The 25,383-nt window shown below is 58.6% G+C and overlaps 1 protein-coding gene and 1 long non-coding RNA gene across 9 annotated transcripts in view; one reads left to right on the top strand and one right to left on the bottom strand.

The window, feature by feature from the left end:
- Positions 1–6,483: 6,483 nt before the first annotated feature.
- LOC101902772 (uncharacterized) lies at positions 6,484–11,166 on the bottom strand. Its single transcript, XR_003030964.2, has 2 exons — positions 10,544–11,166; positions 6,484–9,827 (listed from the first exon to the last, which is right to left on the bottom strand). It is a non-coding gene; the product is annotated as an uncharacterized lncRNA (long non-coding RNA).
- Positions 11,167–11,194: 28 nt separating this feature from the next.
- Positions 11,195–25,383, top strand: part of BAIAP2 (BAR/IMD domain containing adaptor protein 2) — a 63,613-nt gene continuing 49,424 nt past the window's right edge. For 7 of the 8 annotated variants that reach the window (XM_005221021.4, XM_024979850.2, XM_010816455.4 and 4 more), the window contains exon 1: positions 11,195–11,354. In XM_005221021.4, coding sequence (XP_005221078.1) covers positions 11,301–11,354 — 54 coding nt within the window. In that variant the 5' untranslated portion in view covers positions 11,195–11,300. The remainder of the gene's footprint in view (positions 11,355–25,383) is intronic. The other variant, NM_001017937.1, reaches the window with a different exon arrangement.

Here is a 25,383-nt window from a genome sequence, read left to right as displayed (position 1 = left end):
AGTGGTAAAGAATCCGCCTGCAAGGCAGGAGACATGGGTCCCATCCCTGGGTCGGAAAGATCCTCTGGTCAAGGAAATGGCAGCCCACTCCAGGATTCTTATCTGGGGAAATCCCATGGACAGAGGAGCCTGTCAGGCGTCAGTCCCTGGAGGCTGCGGAAGAGTAGGCTGTAACTGAGTGACAAAACCATAACAAAGTAACACAATGTTGTAAGGCCACTAACTCCAAAAAAAATTGTTTTAAGAACATAAAAAGTAAAAATCATTCAGTCGCTCAGTCGTGTCTGACTCTTTGCAACCCCATGAATCACAGCACGCCAGGCCTCCCTGTCCATCACCAACTCCCGGAGTTCACTCAGATTCACATCCATTGAGTCAGTGATGCCATCCAGCCATCTCACCCTCTGTCGTCCCCTTTTCCTCCTGCCCCCAATCCCTCCCAGCATCAGGGTCTTTTCCAATGAGTCAACTCTTCGCATGAGGTGGCCAAAGTACTGGAGTTTCAGCTTTAGCATCATTCCTTCCAAAGAAATCCCAGGGCTGATCTCCTTCAGAATGGACTGGTTGGATCTCCTTGCAGTCCAAGGCACTCTCAAGAGTCTTCTCCAATACCACAGTTCAAAAGCATCAATTCTTCAGCACTCAGCTTTCTTCACAGTCCAACTCTCACATCCATACATGACCACTGGCTAAACCATAGCCTTGACTAGACGGACCTTTGTTGGCAAAGTAATATCTCTGCTTTTGAATATGCTATCTAGGTTGGTCGTAACTTTCCTTCCAAGTAGTAAGAGTCTTTTAATTTCATGGGTGAAGTCATCATCTGCAGTGATTTTGGAGCCCCCAAAAATTAAGTCTGACACTGTTTCCACTGTTTCCCCATCTATTTCCCATGAAGTGATGGGACCAGATGCCATGATCTTCGTTTTCTGAATGTTGAGCTTTAAGCCAACTTTTTCACTCTCCTCTTTCACTTTCATCAAGAGGCTTTTTAGTTCCTCTTCACTTTTCTGTTTATTTTGTACTTATTTAAAAGTAAAAATAAATAAGTACAAAATAAACAGAATGTTATCCACATGAAAAGACATTCAATTAGGGATTGGGGAAATTCAAGTCAAAACCACAATGAGCACTACGTTGCACCCAATAAGACGGGGCTAGAATTTAAAAAAATAATAATAACAAACAGAAAATAACAGTGGTTGATGAGGATGTGGAGGAAGTGGAATCCTTGTGCACTGCTGATGAGAGCATAAAATGATGCAGCCGCTAGGAGAACAGCTTGGTGGTTCCTCAGAAAACTGAACATAAAACGACCTTGTGACCAGCAACTCCGCTCCTAAAGTGGACTGGAAACCGGTGTTCCAAACTTGTCCGTGCCTCTTCATAGCCACACTCCCCACGGCCACCCAAAGGCGGTAACAACCATCTATCGACCACCAATGACTGGATGCACAAAAAGTCCTCCCCACATAGGAATGTTCCTGAGCCATGAGGAGTGAAGCACGGGCCACGTGACAGCACGGATGCTCCTCAGACACTGAGTGAAGGATGCCAGGCGCCAGAGGTCACACATCACGTGATTCCACTGATGTGAGATGACCACAGAGACGGCCGGGGCTGGGGGAGGGAGCCGTGGGACCCCTCGGGGTGATCAAGCGGTTTCAGGACCAGTTAGAGCAGTGGTTGCACAACAGTGTGAGAGCACTAAACGCCACTAAAGTGGACAGGATTGTTGACTTTAAAATGGGTGATTTTATGCTGAGTTTTATCTCCATTTTCTCGAAAAGCATGTCATAGGGCCCTTTGAAAATCAGCATCACAGCGAGCAGTTTTCTCACAGAGTGAAAATGGCCAGCAGTCTGCAGTCCCCGCGTTCCCTCTGCAGGTTCCAGGCAGCCTCTCCCAGGCACCGTCTTTTCTTTGCTACTGGGTCCTGGCAGGATGGTACTCCTCTCCGCCTGAGAATGCATATCAGGAGAGTTCAGGTCCCACAGAGCCGGTGCCCTGAGGGCTGCCCACTGACTACCCGGACTCAGGGGCAAGCACGGGACCGCCGCCCCAGCCTGGGCGGCCCCACCCTTGGCACCACCCCGCCACCCCCTGCAGCCACCACTGGCTGGGCCACCACTCTGTGCCTGCCATGCGGCTCATCGCCCACCATGTGTCTGTCCACCAGGTGGCAGCGGAGGCTCCCCAATGTGGTGTCCCTGCCCAGCAGCCCCGCCAGCACCCCATGTCCTCTGCGGACCAGGAGCCAAGATGCTGGGGTCACGTCGCCCACGAGTGTGGCCGCGTCCTCGGTCCTCTCTGCCTAACTCAGGGGAGGCTGAGCTCCAGACGCCAGGCCGGGAGACTGAAAGCCAGAGTCTGTCCTGCAAAGCACCACAGGGCTGTGCTCCTGCAGCTGACATCGCATGAGACCCCATCTGCCTGAAACAGCTTGCAAAGCATCACCTCAGCTTTCCACTGCACCACAAGCCCACAGCTTTCCACCAGGAGCCTGTGCCCGGTGGGGAGCCTCGGCTTTGACTTCACCTGAGGTGGAATCAAGGTCTCTGGGGTTTTCCCAGTGGGAAATCTATAAGCCAAGGAATGAGGGGAAATTACAACCGAATCTAACATCTCCAAGCCCAGGGGCTCTGAAAACCAAGGCCTGAGGCTGCACAAAGGACTCGGCTCCTGAAGCTGCAGAGAAAACCTCAAAATCTGGGTGAGAATTAGCAGCAGGTTCCAGGGGCTGAGCTGCCAGATCTCTGCAGGGGCCCTGTTTCTGCCAGCAACAGCAACACTGCAGAGGTCACATGGTGTCTGATTGGACTGTGGGTTAAAGGTCCCCTGGATTCGTTGAAATTGATTTTCCCCCGTGGATGGAATCATCTTTTTGTTTGGACAGCTAGGCAACAGCTGAAGTTTTCCATGAACCTCTACGAAGATATGTTTCTTCTGATTTTTGAGAAAAAAAGAAAAAGAGCCTGACAGGGCAAATGATATTCTCTAGCTTGACACTAAAATAATTTTTCTCAAAATCCTATTACTTTCTGACCAGACCTATCAATGAAGAAATTCCAAAATACTCCACGCTTCCTGAGGCTGTGACAGCCCGGGCGGCAGCTTTGATTCCCATCCAGACAACTCCCTGGTTCCGGACAGGAACGGGTGCTCCACCGTGGCCCTGCAGCCAGCATCAACTCAGACCAGTCTTCGCTGGACCACCCCAGCCTCCCAGCCACCTGGGCAGTCCTGTGGCTTTCACTGCAGACTGGGCTCAGGCCATCACAGTTCTCCAAAAACCCCAGCCTCTCTGCTCTCAGCCTTTCTACCTCTTGCTGTAGGAGCTTATGATCAGACCAGTAAACTCAGTCCTCACAAGTATCCAGCCAGCACCTGCCCCGCCACCCCACAGGCCCCCAGAGCCCAGCCTGGCCCCCTGACTGATTTTGGCCTCTCACTATCCAGTTTCATTACAGTTCCTCTAGGACATTCTGGAGTGAGCCACAGAAGCAGATGAAGTGGTTACACTAAAAGGGATGGGAGCTCCCATTTCCCGAGTGCCCACCAGCATTCGGGTGGGTTGGTGGGGGACCTTGCCCATGGGACAGAGCCTCCCATTGTTCAGCATCAGCTATCCCACACTGTGCAAACCGGCCTGCAGACAGTGAACTGATGCTTCCCTATCTGAGCCGTCTGGTGTGGTGTTTACACAGTCAGAACAGGGAGTGCCCCCCTCGATGTCCTTGGTTCCCAAGTACAAGAGAAATGGGGAGACCTGGGTGCCAGGGATAGCAGAGATGGGAGCTGCTGCTGCTAAGTCGCTTCAGTCGTGTCCGACTCTGTGTTACCCCATAGACAGCAGCCCACTAGGCTCCCCCGTCCCTGGGATTCTCCAGGCAAGAACACTGGAGTGGGTTGCCATTTCCTTCTCCAATGCATGAAAGTGAAAAGTGAAAGGGAAGTCGCTCAGTCGTGTCCAACTCTTAGCGACCCCATGGACTGCAGCCTACCAGGCTCCTCCATCCATGGGATTTTCCAGGCAAGAGTACTGGAATGGGGTGCCATCGCCTTCTCCGACTGAGATGGGAAAGGAGCCCACAAACTACCGACTGGCAGCTGCTGCCCACCACACCCCTTCCCAGGCAGGAACCGCCCATCTGGTCCCTTCCCACCTCCAGGGCACACACCTAGACCAGACAGGTCCCGCTGCCACAGGGCCTAGATGGGGAGACAAGGTGGGTGGTTCCAGACTCCCATCTCCTGGGAACACCTGGCATCATGGGGGTCGTGCTCCTCTCCCGAGATTGCACACCACTTCTCACACATTTGGGAACCCAGGACGTCCAGGGGGTGGAGGGGCACCCCATGTTCTGGTTGTGTTGACACCACACGAGACTGCCCTGATAGGAAAACATCTGCCAGCTGTCCAAATGCCACAGTGCTAGACAGCGGGGAGGGGGTTCTGTCCTACTGACTGGCTGACCCACAGAGCCACCCAAGTCAGCCGCAAAGCTCCCCCTTTGGAAGCTTTGGGACCCTAAGTGGGGTTTTAGGATCTGCAGCAAGAAGAAAAAGTCAGGTTTCAGGGCTGAAGACAACATTTTAAAATCTGGCTTTAAATAAACATGGGATTTAAAAAAAGAGAGAGAGAGCGCGCGGAGCCTCCAACAGCTGAAATTAGAAGCAGCCGCCTGGGCAGGGAAGCCATCTGCGCACGCGAGGCGGCGTCTGGGCTTCGCTGGCAGCGCTGGGAGCCGGCACCGCAGGCCCGGGGCCGCCCTCCCTCAGGGAAGAACCCGTGAGGACACATCCAGCCTTGTTTTCGGAGCATCCTCTAAGTTCACGTTCCAGACAACAGACTTTCTCCTCTCCACTCCGAACTTAGCTTTGAGATCACTTTCAAGGCAGTTTAAGTCATTTAAGAGGTGGAATGATAAGAAAACAAAGACTGCGTTTCAGAGGGAAATGAAATAATGATATTGAGGGTGAAGCCAGCCTCTTGCCTCATCTTTCCCATGAAGTTGAGTGGCCACCAAGAGCCAGCGTGCCTGGGGCGGCCCGGCTGGGCGCTCAGCCCTTCAGGTCACTCACCTCTGGCCTCCTCTCCTAATACACTGTGTTCTTTTGACCAAGGGGGCTTGCGTGAAGGCCATCGTTGGCTTCCTTAGCTTCCGGTCCCCCTGCTCAGAGAATTCTGTCACAAGCTGGGTTTGCACAGAAGATGGTGTGTGTGCCTGAGATTGGTGGGGGGGTCCCCCGCTGCCTGCCTTTAGCTCCACCCTGCCCACCCGACCCAGCCCCTGAGCTTGGGCTGCCCTTCCCAGTCCGCCCCATCCAGCTCTGGACACGCGGCCCAAGCAGGCCGCTCGCCCCGGCGTCCTGCCTCCGCCCCGGCCCTCCTGCCTCACCTGGGCCGGTGCGGGAGACCCGGGTCTGGGGGCTCTGCCCGAGTTATTTAAATCCGCGTTGTCAGTTAATATATTCTAACGAGCAAGTGGGTGACCGAGCTGGCAGACGCAGGATGACGCTGAAATGTAATAAGAGGGGGAGAAACACCGAGTGAAACTCTGAGACTCGTCCTCGCCCCTGCGCTCACCCCCACGCTGCCTCCCACGGGCACCTGGAGTCACGCCGATGCGCTGGATTATGTAAGAGGGCCCGTTGCTGGGGAACCTCTCCCCACCCAGCGCATTGACAGGGCGGCACCTCCCCAGGTCCCCTCAGTGGAAGCCCCCGCGGGCCCCTCCCTGCCTGGCCAGTAAGGAAGCTCTGGGAACTTTTTACGCTGCCTCGATAGGAGGGTTAAAGCTGAACCAGGAAGGACATGGGAGGCCACCTGCTCCTGAAACACTCCACCACCTCCTCGGAGGGGAGAGGGCCCTTGTGCGCCAGGTGTCTCCTCCTCCCAGGCAAGGCCCGGCTCAGAGGCCCCCCCGAGGGCAGAAAGGGCAATGTCACCCATCCCCGGAGGCAGTGAAGCCTGTGCTGTCTGCAGCCAACGTTTTGGTCAGAGAGACGAAAGCCTCTGAGCCACGTTCAGGTCAAGGGGGAGCGGGTTTTGAGGGAAGAGCAAATCTCAGTAAAAGTCTGGGGAGGAGGGAGGAGGCAGGAGATTGGCCATCAGCCCGGCCCACGCATCCCGCCCCCCGCCCCACCCCAGGCCAGCCTCCTGCATGGGCGCCATGCAGCATGTGGCAGAGTGGACCTGGGGCACTCTGTGGGGACAGGGCCACTGCTCTGCCCACTGAACCCACAGACACCGGACTCCGGGCTGAGGTGCAGGCCCCTCCTTCAGACCCACAGGCCAAATGGAGGCTTGTGCCAAGGCCATAGGTGCCCCCGTGAGTAAACTTTACATGTTAGGACTGTTTAGATTTACAGTTACTGCAAAGATAGCCCACACCTAAGAGATCCCCCCCGTCCTGCCCTGTTAACATCTCTCATCGCTGTGATGCATTTGCTACAATTAACAGACCAGCGTGGACTCACTGTTGTTCACTAGTCTGGACTTTATTAAGGTTTTCTTAGCTTTCACCTGGTGTCCAGCACCCAGCCTGGATCCCAGGTGACATTTGGTCATCACGTCTTCTTGGGCTCCTCTTAGCCCCGAAGGTCTCAGACTTCCCTGGTTTGGGCAACATGCTGGACAGGGGTCTGCAGACTGTCCCTCTACTGAGATTGGTGACGTTTCTCATGATAAGCCTGGGATGACGGGTCTGGGGAGGAGTGCCGCCTTTCTCAGCACGTCAAGGCCGTGTACAGTCCCATGGGCTCACTCTGAAGACGTGGCCTGGCTCGCCTGGCTGTGGCGTGCTCGTCAGTGTCTCCTGGCACCCGTGTTTCCTGGAAGTTGCCTTGCAGCCCACACCGAGGCTGGAGCACCCACTAGAGGGGGCAGCACCCATGGGCGCTTGGGTGCTCTCTGGAAGGTCCCATCTGACCACTGATGATGACGATATCTAAGACACACTGACCACTTGCCACAGGCCAGGCATGGTTCTTGGTGCTAGGCTTCTTCTGCCATCTATACCTCAGCCCTTCTGACACCCTGCCCAGGTAGCCTGCCCATCCAGAACCTGCTGCCCAGGCTCCCAAGGCCATCATGCAGCTGCTGGCCCAGCCCCGGGTACTGGCTTCCCAAGTCTGTGCCCACACCCTTAGCGGCAGTCCCAGGTAGATGCTAAGCTTCACCCCGTGGCAGGCGACGTGGCCCTGCCTCAGCCGTACAAGGCCACAGTGTGCTGGAGGCCGCTGAGGTGAACTTCCCGCTGGCAGGACACAGGCCTCCCCCACCACACCCCCCGGAGCTTCCGGCTCCAGGCACCCCCACGCCTTCTTGCTGACAACGCTGACAGTGTGAAGAATGTGGGCTGAGGACCAAGAAAACAGTCCTCTGGACATAATTTGGACAGTTCGGCCTGGTAGCCCTGCCCCGGTCAGTCACCCAGAGCACTGGCATAGAAGGAGGAGGCAGAGATGGCCAAAGAGGATGGGGAAGACGTGACAGTGTCCACGCCTCCTCTCTCTCCTGCTCTGGAACTTTCTGGTTGCTGATTACAAGTGCTCTAATCCAGGAAGGAGGAAAGGAAGAGGAGTTCTGATTGGGTGGATCCTTCTCTTAGAGAGACGGGGAGGCTGCCAGGAGAGGGTGGTGGAGAAACAGCTCCCTTGACAGGCATGAAATTTCCCTGTGATCTGAGACACACTGCCACCCCCTTAGGCCAAGCTCCGCAGAAACCCGGTTGGGCTGGTCAGAGAGAGAGAGATGGTGGTGAAAACCCTGAAAGTTTTGCGGTCACCTCAGAAAGGGCTCCTTCTGTTTAGCAAAAAATCACAGATCCTTGTGCCTGCCTTGCCAGGAGAACAGCTTGCTTGAAAAGCAGAGGCTGTCATCCTGTAATTAAATCTGAGACCCCCCCTCCCTACGTGACGTTGAGATGAAGCCACTTACATAACGCAACTAAAAATAAGCTGATGAAGAGATGCACTTTGATTCTCCCTGCTTCCAGCCTTTTTCTCCTGGGCCACCCGTGCTGGGGTCAGCTGACCCGGGGTCAGTGTCGGCAGCACCACGTGGTCAGATTCTTGCCGCTGACCCTGGCTCAGCACCCTATGTGCGCAAGGCCCCATCACTGGTGCCGGGGATGGGGGGACCTCAGGTTCAGAGGTGGGGTGCTGCGGGTCGCCATGGCTACACACGTCTCTGGTCGCTTGGCCCATAGAGGTGAGGACGGGCAGTCAGAAGTGACAGGGAAACCGGCAGTGGGCAGATTCCAGCCCATCTGCTTTCTCAGGGACTCATGATGAGCCGCTCATCTATAGAAAGCCACTGCCCACCCCCTCAAATACTGCAGGGAGAACAACACCCTGGTCTGCGCGAGGGCAGTGGGCCATCCAGCACCCACTAGTCCTTGCAGGGCCGGTGGGACAAGCGGAGCCTCTCCATTGTGGCAGTGACTTGCTGGTCTTGAAGAGAGGTGGCCCTGACCCTAAGCGGGCCCCTCTGACTCCTAGGAGTGGCACTGGGACCACCTCAGCACCCAGCCCACCCCTAGCCCTGGGCACTGCTCAGCCCCGCTCAGACACTGCTGCCATCTAAAGGGCTCCCACCTAAGAAAGGCCTCGGGGATCACTGGTGGGCTCCTGGCCTGTGGCTCAGACCTCCTTGCTGCTGAAGGGGTCAGCATGCAGGGCCGGGCACCCCAGTAGACTGGTGGTTGGAAGATGGGCAGGGGAAGGGAAGCTGCCCAGCAGGGGGCAGACTTTCTCACTGCAATTCTCCAGGCCCAGGTGTAAGCCCCTTTCCAGTCCTGCCCTGCATCTGCCATCGGCCCCACGTTCTCAGTGCCATTTGGCTGGATGTGCTTATTTTCACTTGCCCCAGGTGCTCAGTGAACGCTCTTCTGAATGATGGCTTCCCTCCCAGCTGTTCACCTCCTGCCCAGATGTCAGCTGGAGGGTGCAGGCCCGAAGTGAGGCGATTAGTCCTCCTGCCTCAGCTGCTACCAAACGTGAGCGTCCAGTTGGGCAGGAGGGCAATCAAGACTAGGATCTTCAAGGGGGTGGGGTTGGGTGGGGCTCGGGGCCACGGAAGCTTTTCTGGAAAGCCCCTCTCCTTCCTCTACTGTCTCACGACTGATGGGAGCAGATGGCCCTGGAGAATTCTCCCCAGGCTAATTCCCCTCCCAGAGCAATGAGACCCTGTTTTCACTGGCCAGCCTCCACCCACCATTCTCCTCGTCCTGGTCACTCTGCTCCCTTTGGATGAGCAACAGCTCTTGCTCTATACCCACCTGGCTCCTCACTGGCCTGTGACCTCATACAGGTCAATGGACATCAGTCTTGGGGTGGGAAGGATGGAAGCTGCCTCTAGCTGGCCTGGAGGAGAGGGAGCTGGGGGAGGAAGACAGGCCTGACTTCTGACACGTGAGTCAACAACGCCCGCATTGTTGGAGCCAGTTTGAGCCAGCTTTCTGTTACTTGCAACCAAAAGAATCCCAGAAATTACATACTATACTGAAATCTACCTTAAACACTGCAAGCAATAAAAAGGAAGAAACTGGAGCTGGTGTTGAAAGGAAATTAAACCAAGGAGAATTTCTGTGAACAAAGGCTCTGAGGTTAGGAGCAAAGGCAAATGCTTCCTGAATATCCCTTCCATTTTCTTTGAATCCATGTGAAGCAGAGCGTAGTTCATTCGGGTTAATGACCCCATTGAAAAAACCTGTCTCAGCCCCTGCTGTCTTCTGGAGTCCTCCAGCCATCTTGGGGGTTCTGTCTCCTGGGCACCTGCTCTTGAAGGGATGACTGTCCAAGGATAGATTGCGGGTGTGCTGGTGGAGAGTGTCAGGTTTAATTAAAGAGAAACACTTAGATCTGGTGTTTTACAAGGTAAAGCAAATAATTTCTCTATGTTAGTCTAATTTATGTAAATATTTCTCCAAAGGAATTGTACCAGGAACCCTCTGTGCCAACTTGGTCAACTTCCTCAGCAGAACCTCCCAGGAATTGCTTTTAAAAATCAGACATCTCTGATCCCATCTCTTCCATCCAGGGAGGTTCACCCTCCCCCAGGTTTTCCCCCTCCCCACCCCCGACCCCCCACCTCCCACCCCCTCACCCCCTCACCCCCACACCTCCCACCCCCTCCACCTCCCTCTTCCCTGCCCCTCCCCTTCCCTGAGTTTCCTCTCCCCAAGGAAACTACCCCTCAAGGAAGATCTTCTTCCACCATCACAAGGGTCCTCTTTCTCCGAGCGCCCCTCAATCCTCACCACAGGATCCTTTCCCCATCCCTCCCCCACCCCTTCCAGAATCCGCACCCCCAAAACCCCTCTGCAGAGTCCTTCTCTGAAACCCAGGGCTCTGCCCTCCCTAGAATCCCAGCCCCAAGGGCCCTCCCTCACGATGCACCCCTCCCAGGGTCTTTCCCCAGGGTCCACCCCTCTCTAGGGTCTTCCCCAGGGTCCTCCCTCCCCTGAGACCCGTTTCAGGGCCATCCCTCCCCGGAAGAGCCGGCCCAGGGCTCGCAGCCACCCACCGGACTTACCTCCGAAAGTGCCCGGTAGAGGCTGGACCCTTGGGACAGCACGCCAGCCTCTCACCCTCCTTCACCAAGTCCTTACCCTTGCCCCCGCCCCCTTCCCCAGGAAGTGTCCGAGCGTTCAGGGACCTCTGTTGCCCAGTGCGGACGCCTGATCTCGACCGCTTTCGGGGGAGCGGCGCCCAAGACCCGGCCACCCTGACTCGCCACTTTGCGGAGTGCCTCCCCCACGCGCGCTCGCGGCCGGCGTCCCGCCCCCACCCGGTTTCTGCTCCCTTCTTCCTGCGCCACCCCGCCTCCGCCTCCCCGCCCCCAGCACTGCTGTCGCCCCGGCCCCCCAGGCTGTTCCCAGGGCCCCAGCCCGCGCCGCGCCTCCGCCTCCTCCCCCGCGATCGACGGCGCCACGGGCCAATCGCTCCTTGCTGCCGGCCCACAAACCCCGCCCTTGTCCCCGCCCCCTTCCCCAGTATACGGAATTCACCAATGGGAAAGACGGCACGGGGGCGGGGCCTGTCGGTTGCCTAGCAGCAGCGGCTGGGCAGGGGCGGGAGGCCGGGGGTGGTGATCCGGGTGCGGCGGGGGCGGGCGCGCGGGAGGCGGGGCCTCTAGGGGGCGGGGCCTGGTCGACTATAAAGGAGGCCGCCGGCTGGCCGCCGCGCTCCTGGTCCGGCTCCGTGCGCTGTTTGTCTGGTCTCCTCGTCGCTTCCGCAGTCGCCGCTACTTGCGCCCCTGGTTTGGTCAGTGGTGCAGCCGGACCAGCACCATGTCACTGTCTCGCTCGGAGGAGATGCACCGGCTCACGGAAAATGTCTACAAGGTGAGCTACGAGCCACACGCGCCCTCGCGCCCTCCCGGGGCGGTCCCTGGGCCCTCGGGGGTCTTACCGGCGCTGCCGCGGAGACCCAGCGCCGGACCGGCAGAGGTTGGCTTGGGTCCGCTTGCCCCGACAGCCTCTTGCTGCCCTCGCGCGCCCTTCCGTGCGCCTTCCGCGTGCGCGGGGGCCGGAGCCTTCGGACCCGAGTTGAGTAGGGGTGCGGACTGCGGAGTCCGAGGTCTGCGGGGGTCCGGGGCCACGGCTGCCCGTCGCCCTGCGCCCCGTGGTGGCCCCACCGGGCACGGTTACGCAAGCCTAGGGCACTTTTTTCTCAACAGGCTTTCCCTTTCCACAACTCCTTCTCGGTGGATGTGGCCGGGTGGGAGGTCGCGGGCGGGCAGGTTCGATGGGTAGACAGATAATCCGTCATCTTATGTAACCGCGGAGGGAGAAGACTAATTGTGTGGGAGGCTGGCGCGCCCGCCTCTGCTTCTGATGTGTGAGGAGTCGGCTCTCAGCCCCCGGTGCGGAACGCGGGCGTGTGTCGGAGCGCCGGCAGCTCGCCGGACCCTTGCCGCCCCCGCCCGGGGCCGGTTTTGCGCCGGTGTGCACGTTGGCAGACACCCGAGTTTCCTTTCTTAGCATCCATTTTCTCGGTTTGGACCCCCACCCCCACCAGCACAGAGCCAGGCTCCGGAGGCTCAGGGCTGTTCCCGGCAGCATTTCCTCACGGGAGAGTCGTGCCCTGGGCGGTCCACGCGGGCCTCGTACAAAGCCGGGCTCTATTTCAAAACTGTGTCTGGGGGTTACGCGGGGGGCCGAGGGGTTTCGGAGTTGATATTTAGGCGGCGGCGGCGGCGGGTTCATGGCGGCGGAGTGGGATTGCAGCGCGCTGGCAGAGCAACAGTTTCTAATTGTGTTAAACAACTACGCTGTGCCTCCTTAGCCAGCGGCCTGCCAAGCCCTCTTTGCGCGCGGAGGGAGGCCTCTGATGGACCCTGAGCTTTCAGCTGGAGTCCAGCGCGGCCGCAGTCAATCCCAGCTGCTAATAAAGGTTTTTAAAGTTGCAGCTAGGTCACCTGGAAGAATCTGGAGGCCGGGTCAGGGTGGACTAAGTCAGTTCTGAAGCCATGTTGGAGCTGCTGGTAAACAGGAGTGGAGACTGGCGAGGAAGCAGCACGTAAAAGGAACAGCCTCTGGGGTTTTTATGTTTGTATCACGAGAGTCAGTGGCATACGCTTTTTGGTCGTGTTGCTCCGTAAATGGTTGTCAGGGAGGGAGATTTATTAAATTATTAGTCATTAGTTTCATTTCCACTTGCTCATTATTGCAGGGGGTGGGAGAGAAGTGCCAGTCTTGGTCTTTTTTCCCCTCTTTTCCCTGCTTCTTCTCCGAAACCATGAGACAGAAACTTTAATGGCCAGAATTAAGAGGGAGTGCGTGGCGTGGCTTTGCTCTGGGGAACCCCATGGTCGGTCTTAATAAAACTCTTAGAACGGAGCAGTCAGGCACGCTGTTCCAACGGAGCAGCTTCTGGAGGAAGCAAAGATGTGTTTGCAGGTCTGGAGTGAAATCTGTCGGCAGAAAACTATTAGGATCTGAGTGTTTGGGGGTTTGGGGCACACGTTCAGCAAGCTAGTCTGCGTTCTGTGCTCACCGGTCAGCTGATGACTGAGCTCCCATGGGATGGTGTGGCCAAGACCAGGGACTTTCAGGTTAGACACCTCGGGAAGTGGGCGTCCACAGTGCTGGGTGTCTTACACTCTTGGCCGGTTCAGGCTGTGGGGCCAGTGGACAGGTGGGCTTGTCGGTGGTGCTCCCCTGCCACTCTGCGGCTGTGGTGCGGCTCTCTTATGATTTGTGGCTCGTCACTGGGGAGCTCGGGTTCCACAGCAGAGCCAGGACAGGTTGGGTAAGTTTGGCACACTGGCTGGGCAGAATCCAGCCAATTCGAGGCATGCTCAGGACACAGCCAAAGCTGCTGTGTGGAGACCCCGGCCAGTCTGGCTGGTCCTCCACCCTAACTCTGTGCCTGGTTTGGTGACTTGTGGGAGAGTGGCAAGGATGTGGCCCTGCTCAGCGTCACCCTGAGCTACAGCTCAGCTGTTTGCTTTGGCCCCTGTCATATCAGCTGCAGTTCTAAGTGGTGTTTGCCTTGGCAGAGAAGGGAACAGCGGGGACAGCCGGCCTTGGCCTTGCTGATTACAGACGCGAGAATAAAATGTCCACTTTTGCTTCTCCTCCCTGGAAGAATCCGAATCTCAGGATTTAATCTCTCTTCTTGTGGCCCACTTCCTCGTGGGAGCTGTGTCCTCGGGGAATTTCATGGAAGATGAAGGGGCAGGAAATGACATTCACTGAGAGTTTACCCTTGGACCCTGGGCTGAGGGACAGGGACTGAAGCTCTCTGGGGGCTTCCTGGGGTAGAGCCTGGGCTGGGCCCCTGGTGATGGGACTACAGGCAGCCCTAGGTGATTGCCTGGGACGAGAGACAGAATTGCAGGGTGGGGATCTGCCTCTGAGAATTAAGCCCAAATTACAATTCTCTTGGGAGAGGCCTCCAAATGTCCCCACGTGCTGCAGCAAGAGGGCTTTCTTTAGCAATTGATCTTAGTCTTCAGCTCCAGGGAGTGACTCTCAGGTTGGTGGTTTTTTCATAGTCCTATGTCTCATGAGAAGCCCTGGCTCCAGGCAACCTTGTGACCATGGAGAATGCTGGCTCTGGCACCTTGTGGAGCAAGAGCCCCACAGGCCTCCATCCTATCCTGAGGACGTGGGAAGATGGGCACAGACTGGCGAAGAAAGTCCCTAGGAAGGCCTCAGGCATGGCTGTTCAGGCTGTCGTGGGCCTTAGGCTTGTGTCACCAGAGGCTGACTGGTGGTCCTCACTCTCCGGCCCTTGTGGGGAAGCTTATTGCATCTGTCCTGTGAAGACAGCTGTGGCCAGTAGATTCCTGCAACTGGAGTCCCGTCAAGTTTCATATTGCTAGTGCAAGGTGGTGGGCGTCAGCGCTGGCAGAAGGGAGCCCACCTGTGTAGGTGAGAGCCCACTGCTGGCCAGGCCTTGCCCGCCACCCTCCTCCCGGTGTTTAGAGGAGCAGGGGAAAGCAGGAGGCCCCAAGTTCTCTGCTGCCTACCCCAGAACCCCTTCCACTGCTCAGCAGTCACACGGAACTCTTGGCCGCCGTCAGGAGCCTGGCACCCAGCATGGACAGGGCTCCACGGGCTCGCAGTTGAGCGTGGTGAAGTGGATGCTCTGACAGGCGCTTCCTTAGCAACAGAAACGCCTGCTGGCAGCAGACCTGAGGTTCTGCGTGTGCTTATGTGCGCAGGAACATGCGTGCATATGTTGTCCGTGCAGACAGGTGTGAGTTCAAGCCCATGTGTGTACGTGTTTGTGTATTCACAAGTATTCTGTGTCCAAGTGAGTTTGTGTGCACATGTGTGTGCATGCACGTGGGACTTCATTTTGCTATAGAGGCACCTCAGGGTACCCTGTTGAGGTAGTATCTTCCAATAAGACGTGGGGCTTGCTGTCCACGTAGACTGAGCCGTCCTTCATGGAGCGTGCAGCCCACTCCCCACCACCTGTGTGGCAGCAGCAGCAGTGCATCTCCGATTCCCGTGGAGTAGCCCAGGCAGCGAAGGATGGTTTCTCTGTTGCACTGATTCTGGGCCACCAGCTTCAGCAGCTGTTTGTGCCCAGGTCACGGTCCTGAGGTGGTGGGCCCCTCAGCACAGGACCCTTGAGGCTGGACCTTGCCGGTGTTTGCTAATGGCCATAAAGGAGGGGGCCTGGGGCGTGGTGGCGCTGCAGAGTTCCTCACAGGCCAGGAGTGCTTTGCCCGCACTGCCATCCCCACTGGTCTCGCCTGGAGAGTGTGTCTTTTGTTGGGGAGGCTCCTTGGCTCATGGGACAGACCATGTGCACCTGAGGCTCCGGGTGCTGCCCAGGGCTCTCGGGGCGTCAGTGGGGGCTGCCATGGGAGCTGCGTGTGTGCTTGTTGTTGCCACCTGATTTTAGGTTCCTGAAGCTCACTGAGGGCCTAGAGGTCCTTCTGCCTCCCTCCATCCTTCCCCAGCACAGGTGGTGCTGGCTGGGCTGCCCAGATTCGGGGGCCTTTCATGGGAGGACTGGCCACTGAGCAGAGGACCCTGTCCCCTCCTGAGCAGGAAGGCAGGCTGGCAGGGAGCCCAAGGCCCACCTGGCACTCCCCACCCCCAGTTTGGAGGAGTAGGTCCTGCTCAGGGGAGCCCTGCGTAGGACGGAGGGTTGGCAGACAGGGCTGCCCTTGTCACTCGGTGGTCCCCCCTCGTTCTTGCATGGCTTCTGGGACTGGTATTGCTCTCCAAGGACAGCTACACCTGAGCCGCGATCTGGTGGGGGTGCCCTGGGCCGCTGGCTGGCTGCCTGCCTGCCTGCCATTCTCTTTTCTCAGCCCTTACGTGCACCGCGCCAGGGCCCATCCTGTGTGACCACTGTGCCCAGGTGGTTTCTCTTGATGCCTCAGGGTGGGGAGGCTGTCCTCATTACCGTGCAGGCCTATGCCCACTGGACACCCTGCGCCAGGTGCCCAGTGGGGCTGTCAGCGCTCTGCTACTGTCTGCAGCCTGCGGCCCTGGTAATTACAGGCAGGCGTGGACCGTGCCCGCACCTGCCTCCCCTGTCCTCCCCCTGCCCCCGCTCTGATTCATCCTGGTCCTGATGGCACTGCACAGCTGTGAAATAACACAAGGGGCCCCAACCAGAGGGGTGGGGCACCCGAGGGTCTGCACCCAGGGGCTCCAGCAGCAGGCGGGCCTGGGCGGAGGTTGGTGCCCAGGCCTCTCTTACTGGGGAAAATCCTTCTGTCCCCACCTGACATGCTATCAAGCAGCCAGGTGTGGTGACTTAGGAGCCATGTGGCTCCTGACTGTGGGGCCCCCCACCTGGAAGTATGGCTGGCATGTGTGTGTCAGTGCTTGGCAGTGGCTGAGCCTCATTTCTGGTTCTGGGGCCCCCGTGTGTGCATCGCTGTGACCATCTCGGTCGTGGGTCTGGTCTCTCAGCTGTTTGCTCCACAGGCAGTAGCCCAGGACCCCTGAAGGTTCTAGAGGCGGTGGCAAGCTCGTGTCCCTTCTCAGGGCCTGAAGGTAGGCCAGGGTGTTAGCCAGAAGCACCTGGTGCTGCCGTGTCCTGGGGGCCCAAGGGACAGCTGGTGGTGTGCAGCCAGGCCATGCTGAGAGCCAGGGCATCCTGTCTCTCAGAGGTGACCTTGCGCACCTTGGGGGCAGGCAGGGGATCTGTACCTGCGACTCAGTGTCCAGTGGGTGTCAGCAGGACCCCTTTCTGTCTACCCAGGGCAGCGGAGTCTCAGATTGGCACCTCCAGCTGCCCCTGGCCTCTCCTCCCAAGTTTCATCGCAGGAGCCTTGGAAGTCTCCTTGGAAGTCTTGTCTGGTCTTCCACGCCTGCGGGACATTCGGGCGCTCCTGCCTTTTTCCCCCTGTCTCTGGCCATGCACAGCCTCGCTGGTGGGGCGTGCACAGTGACCAGGATGGGCCTGGATCCCTCCAGGCTTCCCTTGCGGCTCCAGGGGCTGAGCGGGGCCTGGTAGAGCCTGTCCTGACGCCCTGACACCCTGGGCTGTGAGGTGAGCAGCCAAAGGGCCTCCTGCAAACCCTCGGGGTGTGTGTGAGAAGGCCACGTGTCCTCTATGACGAGTACCCTGAGTTGTGAGGCGCTGGGAGAGGTTGGACACGAGGAGTCGGGGCCGCCAGTTGGAACAGAGTGCCTTTTTCTTGCTTGGGAAATTGGTTTTCTAGTTGTGAAAACAGTTCTTTTAGAATTATTTGGACAGATGTTTTAAAAGTTCTATGTCAAATGTACATGAAATAAATTGGCAAGATTTTCCTAAAACCTCTTCGGATTCAGAGTCTGACTCTAAGGAGCTTTGGTTCAGCTCACAGTCGTTGAGGTCAGAGCATCTGCCGGGCCCCATCTCTGGCCCTCCAGGTGTTGGTCATGGCGGGGTGGGGGGTTCCTTCCAAACTCTCAGACTCTTGTTCTGCCGCTTTCTTTGCTGACATCTTGTTCCTTGATTGGAGAAGTTTCCCCCATGATAGCCAGGATCTCCGTTCCTTCTTAATCGCTGAGTGGTGTGTGGATGTAATGTCCCTGCTCAGCCAAGCTGGGGACAGCCTCAGGTGGGCCTGTGTGAGTGACGACACACACGTAACAGGCTGTGAAACTTGCTAGGATCTCACAGGTGTCTGTGCTGTGAAAGAAGTCGACATCTTGCAGAATGGGGGTGGGAGCTTGTTAGGAGAGAGGGCGTGCCCCCACCCCTGGGAGCTAGACTTTCGTCCAGCAGGGCGTTTGTGTCTCTAGGAGCCAAGCGTGGGCAGAGCTTACCTGCTAAGCCAGAGTGGCCTTTGTTGTTTCCAGCGAGGCTGTTCAAAGAACAGGGTGTAGTGAAGGCCGAAGTGTCGCTGATGTGGCCCAGGTGGAGGGAACCAGGGGTCTCTGTACACCCACTGCTCCTCTGAGCCCACTCTGGGGCCAGTGGAGCCCCCTCTGACCTGGAGGACAGCCTGGTACAAGTGATCTGTTGTCCACACCTCCATTTCTTCCTTCCTGCCCCTCCCACGGAAGTCATGTCGTTTGCACTCCAGGGGACTGATGGCGCTCAGGCCATGGCTAGCCCTGCCCTTGGGGATCCAGGACCTTGCTGGTCACAGCCGGGAGGCAGCCAAGGGCCGCAGTCCAGTCCAGGCAGGAGGCCTGGTTGCAGGCTTCTTGCACAGATCCCACCAGGCAGGAGACTGTGAGGTTGGCTGCTGGGGCCCAGACGGTCTCACACGCTCCTCTCATTCTGGGTGTGCTAGGGGAGGTGCTGTGGCCACCTGGGGTTTTGCAGTTGGCTGGTAATTCTGAATGATCGTGTGAAGAGCCTTCAGTGGGTCACTCTGTCCAGGTACCATGCTGGGAGTGGTGTGTGTGACCTTGTTTATCTCTACACTGCTTCACAAGGGGCCCTGGCCATCCCAGCGGGTGGAGGAGCCTCAGAGATGTGAAGCGGCGTGTCCCAGCCCAGCCCGGGTTCTCAGCTGAGCCCGAGCTGGAGCCAGGCCTGCCCTGTGGCTTCAAACCTGTTTTGTTTTCCCACTTGGGAGTCCTTTGGGCTTCAGGTGAGGATCTTCAGCTTCTGTGCCACCGTTTTTTCTTTCACAATTAGCTGGAGCAGAGAACCCTTCCTGGCCACAGGGAGCATTAGGCTTTCAGGATGGAAAGTTCTTGGAGGAGCAAGTAGTCCGTGTTGAGGGCAGGGAGGCCCAGGCGAGGCCTCTGTTGTTGCCTTCTGAGTTCCCGAGTGCCGAGGGGCCTGTGTTCCCGCCAGCACGACAGCCTTCTGGGCTGGCTCATTCTACCCAGCGGAGGGAGGCAGGAAGCAAGAGGAGAACAGCTCCAGAGTGTCTGGGGCTGTGTCGTTGCTTGCTCATCGAGGTTCCTCGTCCAGCAAGGAGCCCAGCCTTGTGAAACTCGGATTAGAGCCTTCCCGGGGACAAGGACAGGTCAGCAGCCCTGGAATGTTCTAACCAGTCAAGCAGTAACCAGACGATAAGAGAACTGACGGCTGAGTCTTCACAGGGCGAGCAGGGATTGGTCCAGCCGTCGGGTCTGCTGGGGCTGCCAAACGAAGCACCACGTGTGCTTAAACAACAGACAGGTGCGGCTCACCTGAAGCCTGGAGGCCAGGATCCAGGTGTGGGCAGGGCGGTTCCTCCCGCGGGCCCTCTCCTGGGCCGTGGAGGCGGACTCCTGCCTGTGTCCTCACATGCTCGTCCCGCTGTGTGTCTGTGTCCTGATCTTTCCTTAGAAGGCCCAGTTCTGTGCAGTTGGGGTCCATCCCCATGACCTCGTTTTTACCTGCATTGTCTCTGGTGATTGTCTTTGGAGGGCATCTTTACAATGAGATGGTGGGGTTAGGCCTAACACATGAATCTTTAGTGGGGGGGGGGGGTGGGGCTGGAATTCAGTCCCTGACACCAGGCAGTCATGGGGCCGCCACCCCAAGGTGCAGCAGGCTGGTACCTAGGAGTCCGCCTGGGTGCTACTGTCTGAATCACAGGGAGCTGTGTGTTTCCAGCCCCTGAAGGTTTTCCGTGTTAGTCAGATGGCAGCTCTCAGTTCTTGACACCGTGAGGACTCTCTCAGGAGCACGCTAGCTTTGCCATGAAAGTTACTAGGGGAGCCTGGGCTCCAGCTTAGCACTGCCCTGGGACAGAAAGAGTGGAAGGCATGTGCCCTGGGGCCAGGCCAAGCAGGTGGGGCAGGTATGGCTGGGCCTGGATGCTGGAAGATGTCTGGGGCCTACAGGGCCCTGCCCCACTGAAGTCAGGACTGGCCAGAGGTGCCTCTGGATAGGAAGGAGGTGGCTGGGCTGGAGGGGCCTGTGTTTGGACCCTGCTCTGCGACTCCTGGTCTAATGGATTTGTCCAGTTCCTGTGGCGGTGGCCCTCCCAGTGGGACAGTCCCCAGCCAGTGCTCACTGGACCCCTTCCCCACCCTGAGCCCACTTACGGCTTCCTGCCCCCTGAACCTGTTCCAGGAGGGCTCAGGCTGGAGGCATCTGAGGATCCAGGTCCCAAGAGAGAGCTGGGGTGAAACCTGGGCATCCTCAGCCCCAGGAATCAGTGATGGTGCCTGGTCCCTGCAGGGAGCCGGGGACTTGGGGGGCCCTGGGAGTTTGGCGGCTCCTTCCTCACCTTGCGTGGCCCATGCCGTTCCACCCTCGGACTCAGACCAGGAGAATTGGCCTGTTTGTCTTTCTCCTGGTGTCGCCTAGCCCGAGGCGCAGGGCCCACAGGGGCAACGGGAAAGGGATACCTGCCCCTTGGTCCCTCCTCATGGGAGGCCACTCTGTTCCCTGGTGTCACTCTGGGCTCCGTGCCCAAGACACACTTGTCACTTTTTTCTAATGCTGGTGACTTCCCCGGAAGCTGGCGAGGGCTGAGAACCTCCGTTTTGCTACTGGGCAGCCCAGGTGCCTTGGTCCCTAAGGCCAGGTCCTCTCGCGTGCGCCCTCCTGGGGAGGCTGTGGCGAGTTTGGCCGCTCCCTGCCCTGGGGGACCCTGGCCTGTGTCCCCGCTGGAGGTTGTTGGGCTGAGAATGCGCATGTCGGGTGGGTGCTCTTGTCTGTGGGGCATCTCTTGGACATGGGGGCGGGGAGCCTGGGGCCGTTACAGTGAAACCAGCCGCTGTGGAGCACACTTCTTGTTCCTCTGCGGCCTTTGCTGCAGCCACCGGCAGCTTTGACTCTCCCGTCCTCACCGCTCAGGCCGTTTCACGTGGAAGTGGAAGCAGCCACGTCCGCTGTTTCTCAAGTGCAGACCTGTTGTCGTCTTCTCTGTGGCTGGAGCCAAGAAAGCTCCAGCTCAAGACCCGCCTCCTCCAGGAAACCCTCCCAGCACTCTCGGAACTTCCCCAGTTGGCTTCCTTCCTTTGAGGAAGGTCCCCAGGACAGAGGTCCCAGTTATCGTAGGGGGAGTACAGGCGGGAGTCACGCAGCGCTGCCCCGAGATGCCAGACTCTCTGTCTCAGGAGGGTGATCCTTCGTGCCCCTCTCACCCCACCCCTCTTTCCACGTGAGCCGGGCCCTCTGCCCAGAGCCTCACGCAGTCAGTGCTCCTTGAGGGGGGCAGTGGCCTCAGGCGAGGACACCCTCCTTTGAGGAGTGCCGCCAGCTTCCCCCAGCAGAGCATGGATGGTGGCACCCCACTGGGTGTGAGCTGTTGGCTCCAAAGCTAGTGCCTGTTGTACCTGTGACAGAGGTGGGATGTGAGGGTCCGGTGGTCGGCAGTAGTGAGGCAGCAAGGCCCCTCGGGGAGAGTGGATGAGGCACCAGGTGTCCTGGCATCAGCCTCTGCCCTTACGTTGCTAGAATGTGGCTCCTGAGGGAGCCCAGCGCAGGCTGAGTTGCCAGGTGGCACCTGGTTCTATCCTGCCTACCTTGGCGACCCGTCCGGAGAACACCAAGGCCAGTATGGAGAGTGGGACAGCCGGGTTGTGTGGCCAGCCTGCATTGAAGCCAGGACTGGCTCTACCAGGACCCAGAAAACTGGCTCTTAGCCTCCCTCAACCTTCTTCTGTCATCCGTAAAGTGGACTGCAACGCCTATCACCAGTCCATTGAGGACTCAGGGTGATGAGGGTGTAAGGCCACCTCTCCCCAGGCCATAGGTGGAGTCCATTGTGGTCTCGTCCTCTGAGTTTGCCCTTCTAAAGGTTGAGCGTGTAGGGAGGGTGCAGCCTGGCTTGGCCGTGGCACACAAGCAGACACCCACGCGTGCACACACGTGCACATGTGCGCTGGGCACAGGCAGACCCCCGGACCCATCTTCCTAGACTGCATGAGAACTGGAGGGGAAACAGGAGGCACGTCACTTCCCTGTTTCAGCAGAGGAGCTTTGCTCTTTGTTTGTGGCGGTCCTGCCAGGAAAGTTCCGGAGGGGTTTGTCGCCAGGAGCCAGAGCTGAGGGATAAACGGGATCGCCAGGATGGCGAGCAGGGGACCCTGGGCACGGGCAGAGCCAGAGCACAGTCCCTTGGCAGAGCTCCCTCACTCCTCGTGACCCCAAGGTGGAGACGGGGCTGTGCAGCTGCCCTGTGTCCTCACTGGCCGGGCAGACCTGTGACCCAAGTCAGCCAAAACGGGTGTCATTGCACAGGCACTGGGATGCCCAGGAGCCAGCCGGGTAGGAAGGCCGCTGGGGACCTGCCAACGCTGCCCATGCAGCCGGGCCTGGCCCCTCCCACTGATGCCCGTAGAAATGCAGGGCTGGGGTCCCCGGGGCGGGGCGGGGCTGACCCCGCTTTGGAGATTTGCGTTAAGGCCTGGATTCCTGGGACCGCGGGGTGGCAGGTACATGGAATGTGTGACATCTTGGTAAGAGGGCCACCAGGAACTGCGCCAAGCTCGCAAGTGTCTCTGGCAGGGACCCCCTCCTCTCCCTGACCCTTTGGGAGCGTGTTTGCAGTGGGGTGGCAATCCCCGTTCCCCGCTGGCCCCTCATAGATCCTGAGCCAGCCAGGGAGGTAAGTGAAAGAAGATGCTGGTTCTGAGCATGGCGCTCAGCCCAGGACCCCTGCGAGGGGGCAGGCCCAGTCACTGTGTGCCACAGCGCCACACTTGAAGGGGTTTGGTTTCACTTGCACAGCACAGGTGTGAGTTTGCAGAAGGCGCTGGTCATTGCTCATGTCGCTGGGTCTCTGTCCTGGCTGCAGGGAAGTGGTCTCGGTGCAGGGCGTCTCCTGAGCTCCCCCGAGTTCCACAACAGGCGTGAGGTTGGCCTCGTGGTACAGAGAGGTGTGTGCGAGGAGGCCGCCCTCCTGGGCTGGGCTTCTGTTGCACACGCCCTTTGGCATCAGTAAGGAAGCGAGCTCCCTTCTCCAGGCCCGGCACGTGCTGTGGGTTTGACTCAACTCCCTCCGTCCTTCCAGTGAAGTCCCCCAGAACGACGCCATAGTTCCCTCACTTCCGAGAAAGTAACAGGTAGCGGAGCCCCTGGGCCTCCCTGGCCTGCTCACCGGGCCTCTGTCGGCCTCTGACTTGCCCCTCTGGGGCCCTGCGATGTGTGGAGGGGCTGCCCAGGCCCCTAGTTAGGGGAGCGCTCACTTGCAGTCGGGGTGCCAGGGCCCCACTGCAGGTCTCTGAGGGTGGGTTTGGGCCTGTCACGGGCCTGGGGACAGCATGGCCTCCTGGGTCCAAGTGCGTCTGCCCGAGCCCTGGGACAGCCTTGGGCTCAGGCTCTGAGAGAGCCCCCTCTCACAGGAAGGGCCCCACGGGGAGGAGCCCCACCAGAGGGGCCAGGCCCTTCTCAGGCCTCCAGGGTCCTTCCAGACAAGGCGGTCTTGGACCTGACCTGTGTCTGGTGGTCGCAGTTCTGAGCACTCAGTGACCTGGAGGCAGCGGGAGCCCACTCTCCCACCAGGGCGGTGTCTGTGAGGAGCTGGAAGGAAGGACAGTTCTCCGGCCAGGGCGGGAGGGCCTCCTGCTTCCCCAGCCCCACAGCGTTCACATCTCTGCCCCTGCCTCAGGCAGGCGAGTCAGCGGCACCCATGTGACCAGGCAGTGCCCTGCCCAGGTGGCCTGGCCGGCACCGCAGCGCCCCTCCTGCCCTGCCCCCTCACACCCACATTCCCCATGCATGAGCTCAGCTGCTGCACTGAGGAAGCGAAACCTGGCCGCTGTGCCCGCGTGTCACTGGCGGGTGTGGGCGGCTGCTGCGGTGGCCCCTCTTTTGGCCTGGGCAGCTGCAGGCTGTTTGCTGCCGTCACGCAGGGTGTGTGGGGCTCCGGGTGGGAGCTGCGGAGCCTCCTCTTCTGCCCTGGGGGTGGTCCTAGAGCTCTGCGCCCCAGGTTGGCTCTCACAGGCCCCCACCCGGGGTCCCTGTCTCAGCCCCGTGCCTATCACTGCAGTGAGACACACATCTTACACTGAAACTGCACACATACACGTGTGCATGTCTGGAGCACAGAATCGGGGTCAGAAGCTACCCTCACCGGGTCTATACTCTGCTTCAGGTCCGTTTCTTTTGAACAGGCAAACACATGCACCCGCCAGCACTTCTCTGCCCCAACACAGGTTTGGGTGGTGTTGAGCAGCGAGGCAGAGGGCTCAGCCAGCCTGTGTGTGCACCCTCGGCAGACAGTCTAACCTGGGGCCCCTCTGCAGCCTTCCTGGACGCCAGTCCGTCATCTACTGCCTGTTACCTGACACCCTGCCCTGACTCCCAGGCCCTCCTCGGGTTGGATGAATCTAGACTCAGGTTCTCCCCCAGAGTGGTCTGCAGACCACTGAGCTCCGTCCCTCGTTGTGATGGGGCCAGCTTTCCACTGAACCTTCACCTCTTAGGTTTCTGAGCAGCTCTGAGGGGTCGCCTGCGTCTGAGCAGTCTTGGCTATGATCTGGTCTCCTTGGAGCAGCCAGGGGGTACATTTCCTTTTGAAATGTATTGGATAGACTCTTGGCTTCCCATCCTGCTTGGGGAAAGCGGCGTCCCCACCACGGGTTGTGAGGCGGGAGGTTGGCCATTACTGCACCACTTCTGCCTGTTCTTCCCTCCCACCACCCTTTCCCCGGCTCCTGCCATCCTGTGCCTCACCCCAGCAGGCCCTAGCCTCGGGGCCTTTGCATGCTCCTGCCTGAAGCCCTCCTCTCTCAACAACATGCTTCTCTCCCCGGTGTCCCCTCCGGCTGAGCTGAGTCCTCTCCTGTTCTCTGGGCATGGGATCCTGCCCATATGTGACGTGGGCCTGTCTCCCCTCCCAGGACTTTGTCCTCTGGGGTCACTGCAGCGTCCCCTGTGTGCCTCAGCCCTGGTGCAGCACATGGCAGGTGCCCACCCCTTTGCCATGTCCAGAAAGGAAGGTGCACCTGCCCTGTGAATTGGGGCACACGTCGGGTGTGACCCCACAGCTCTTCTTGGAATCTGTGTTCGTCCCACTGACTAAGGGCCAGGAGCACGGAGGAAGAGCAGGGCTGGGACTGCCCGTGTGCCAGGTGAGCAGGGGCTAGCACTGCCCATGTTCATGCAGAAGCACCTGGGCCTCCATGGTCTGCCCACAGGGCCAGGCGACTTCCCTTCCCTGGCGGCGTTTGTCTCTTACCCTCAGCAAAGATCAGACGCACATCATGATAACTGACCCGGAGATGTGGGATGTGGCTGAGATGGGGTTTTCCCTTGTGGTGTTCTTACCGGCGGGGGCTGGCACCCGACCGTCAGGGCACATTACCCAGTGGAGCTCACATTTGGCTGTTGTTTGTATGCGCCTGTTTTTATGCCTTGTAATTAAAACATTTATTTGGCCTTCTCAGTGAAAATCTGATTTCTTCAATCTAAGAACTGGTGCTATTGGCACCGAGACTTGAGTCCATCGGGTGCGCGGATCCAGAGCTGCTGGCTTATTCATCGTGCCGTGTTTGCAATCAGGCTGAGCATTGCTCTAATCAGAGCTGATGTTTGGTAATTGATGTGTTGAGTGAAGATCGT

Source organism: Bos taurus, chromosome 19, assembly GCF_002263795.3.
Source record: "Bos taurus isolate L1 Dominette 01449 registration number 42190680 breed Hereford chromosome 19, ARS-UCD2.0, whole genome shotgun sequence".
NCBI lineage: Eukaryota > Metazoa > Chordata > Mammalia > Artiodactyla > Bovidae > Bos > Bos taurus.
This window is presented reverse-complemented; position numbering and strand designations above follow the sequence as displayed.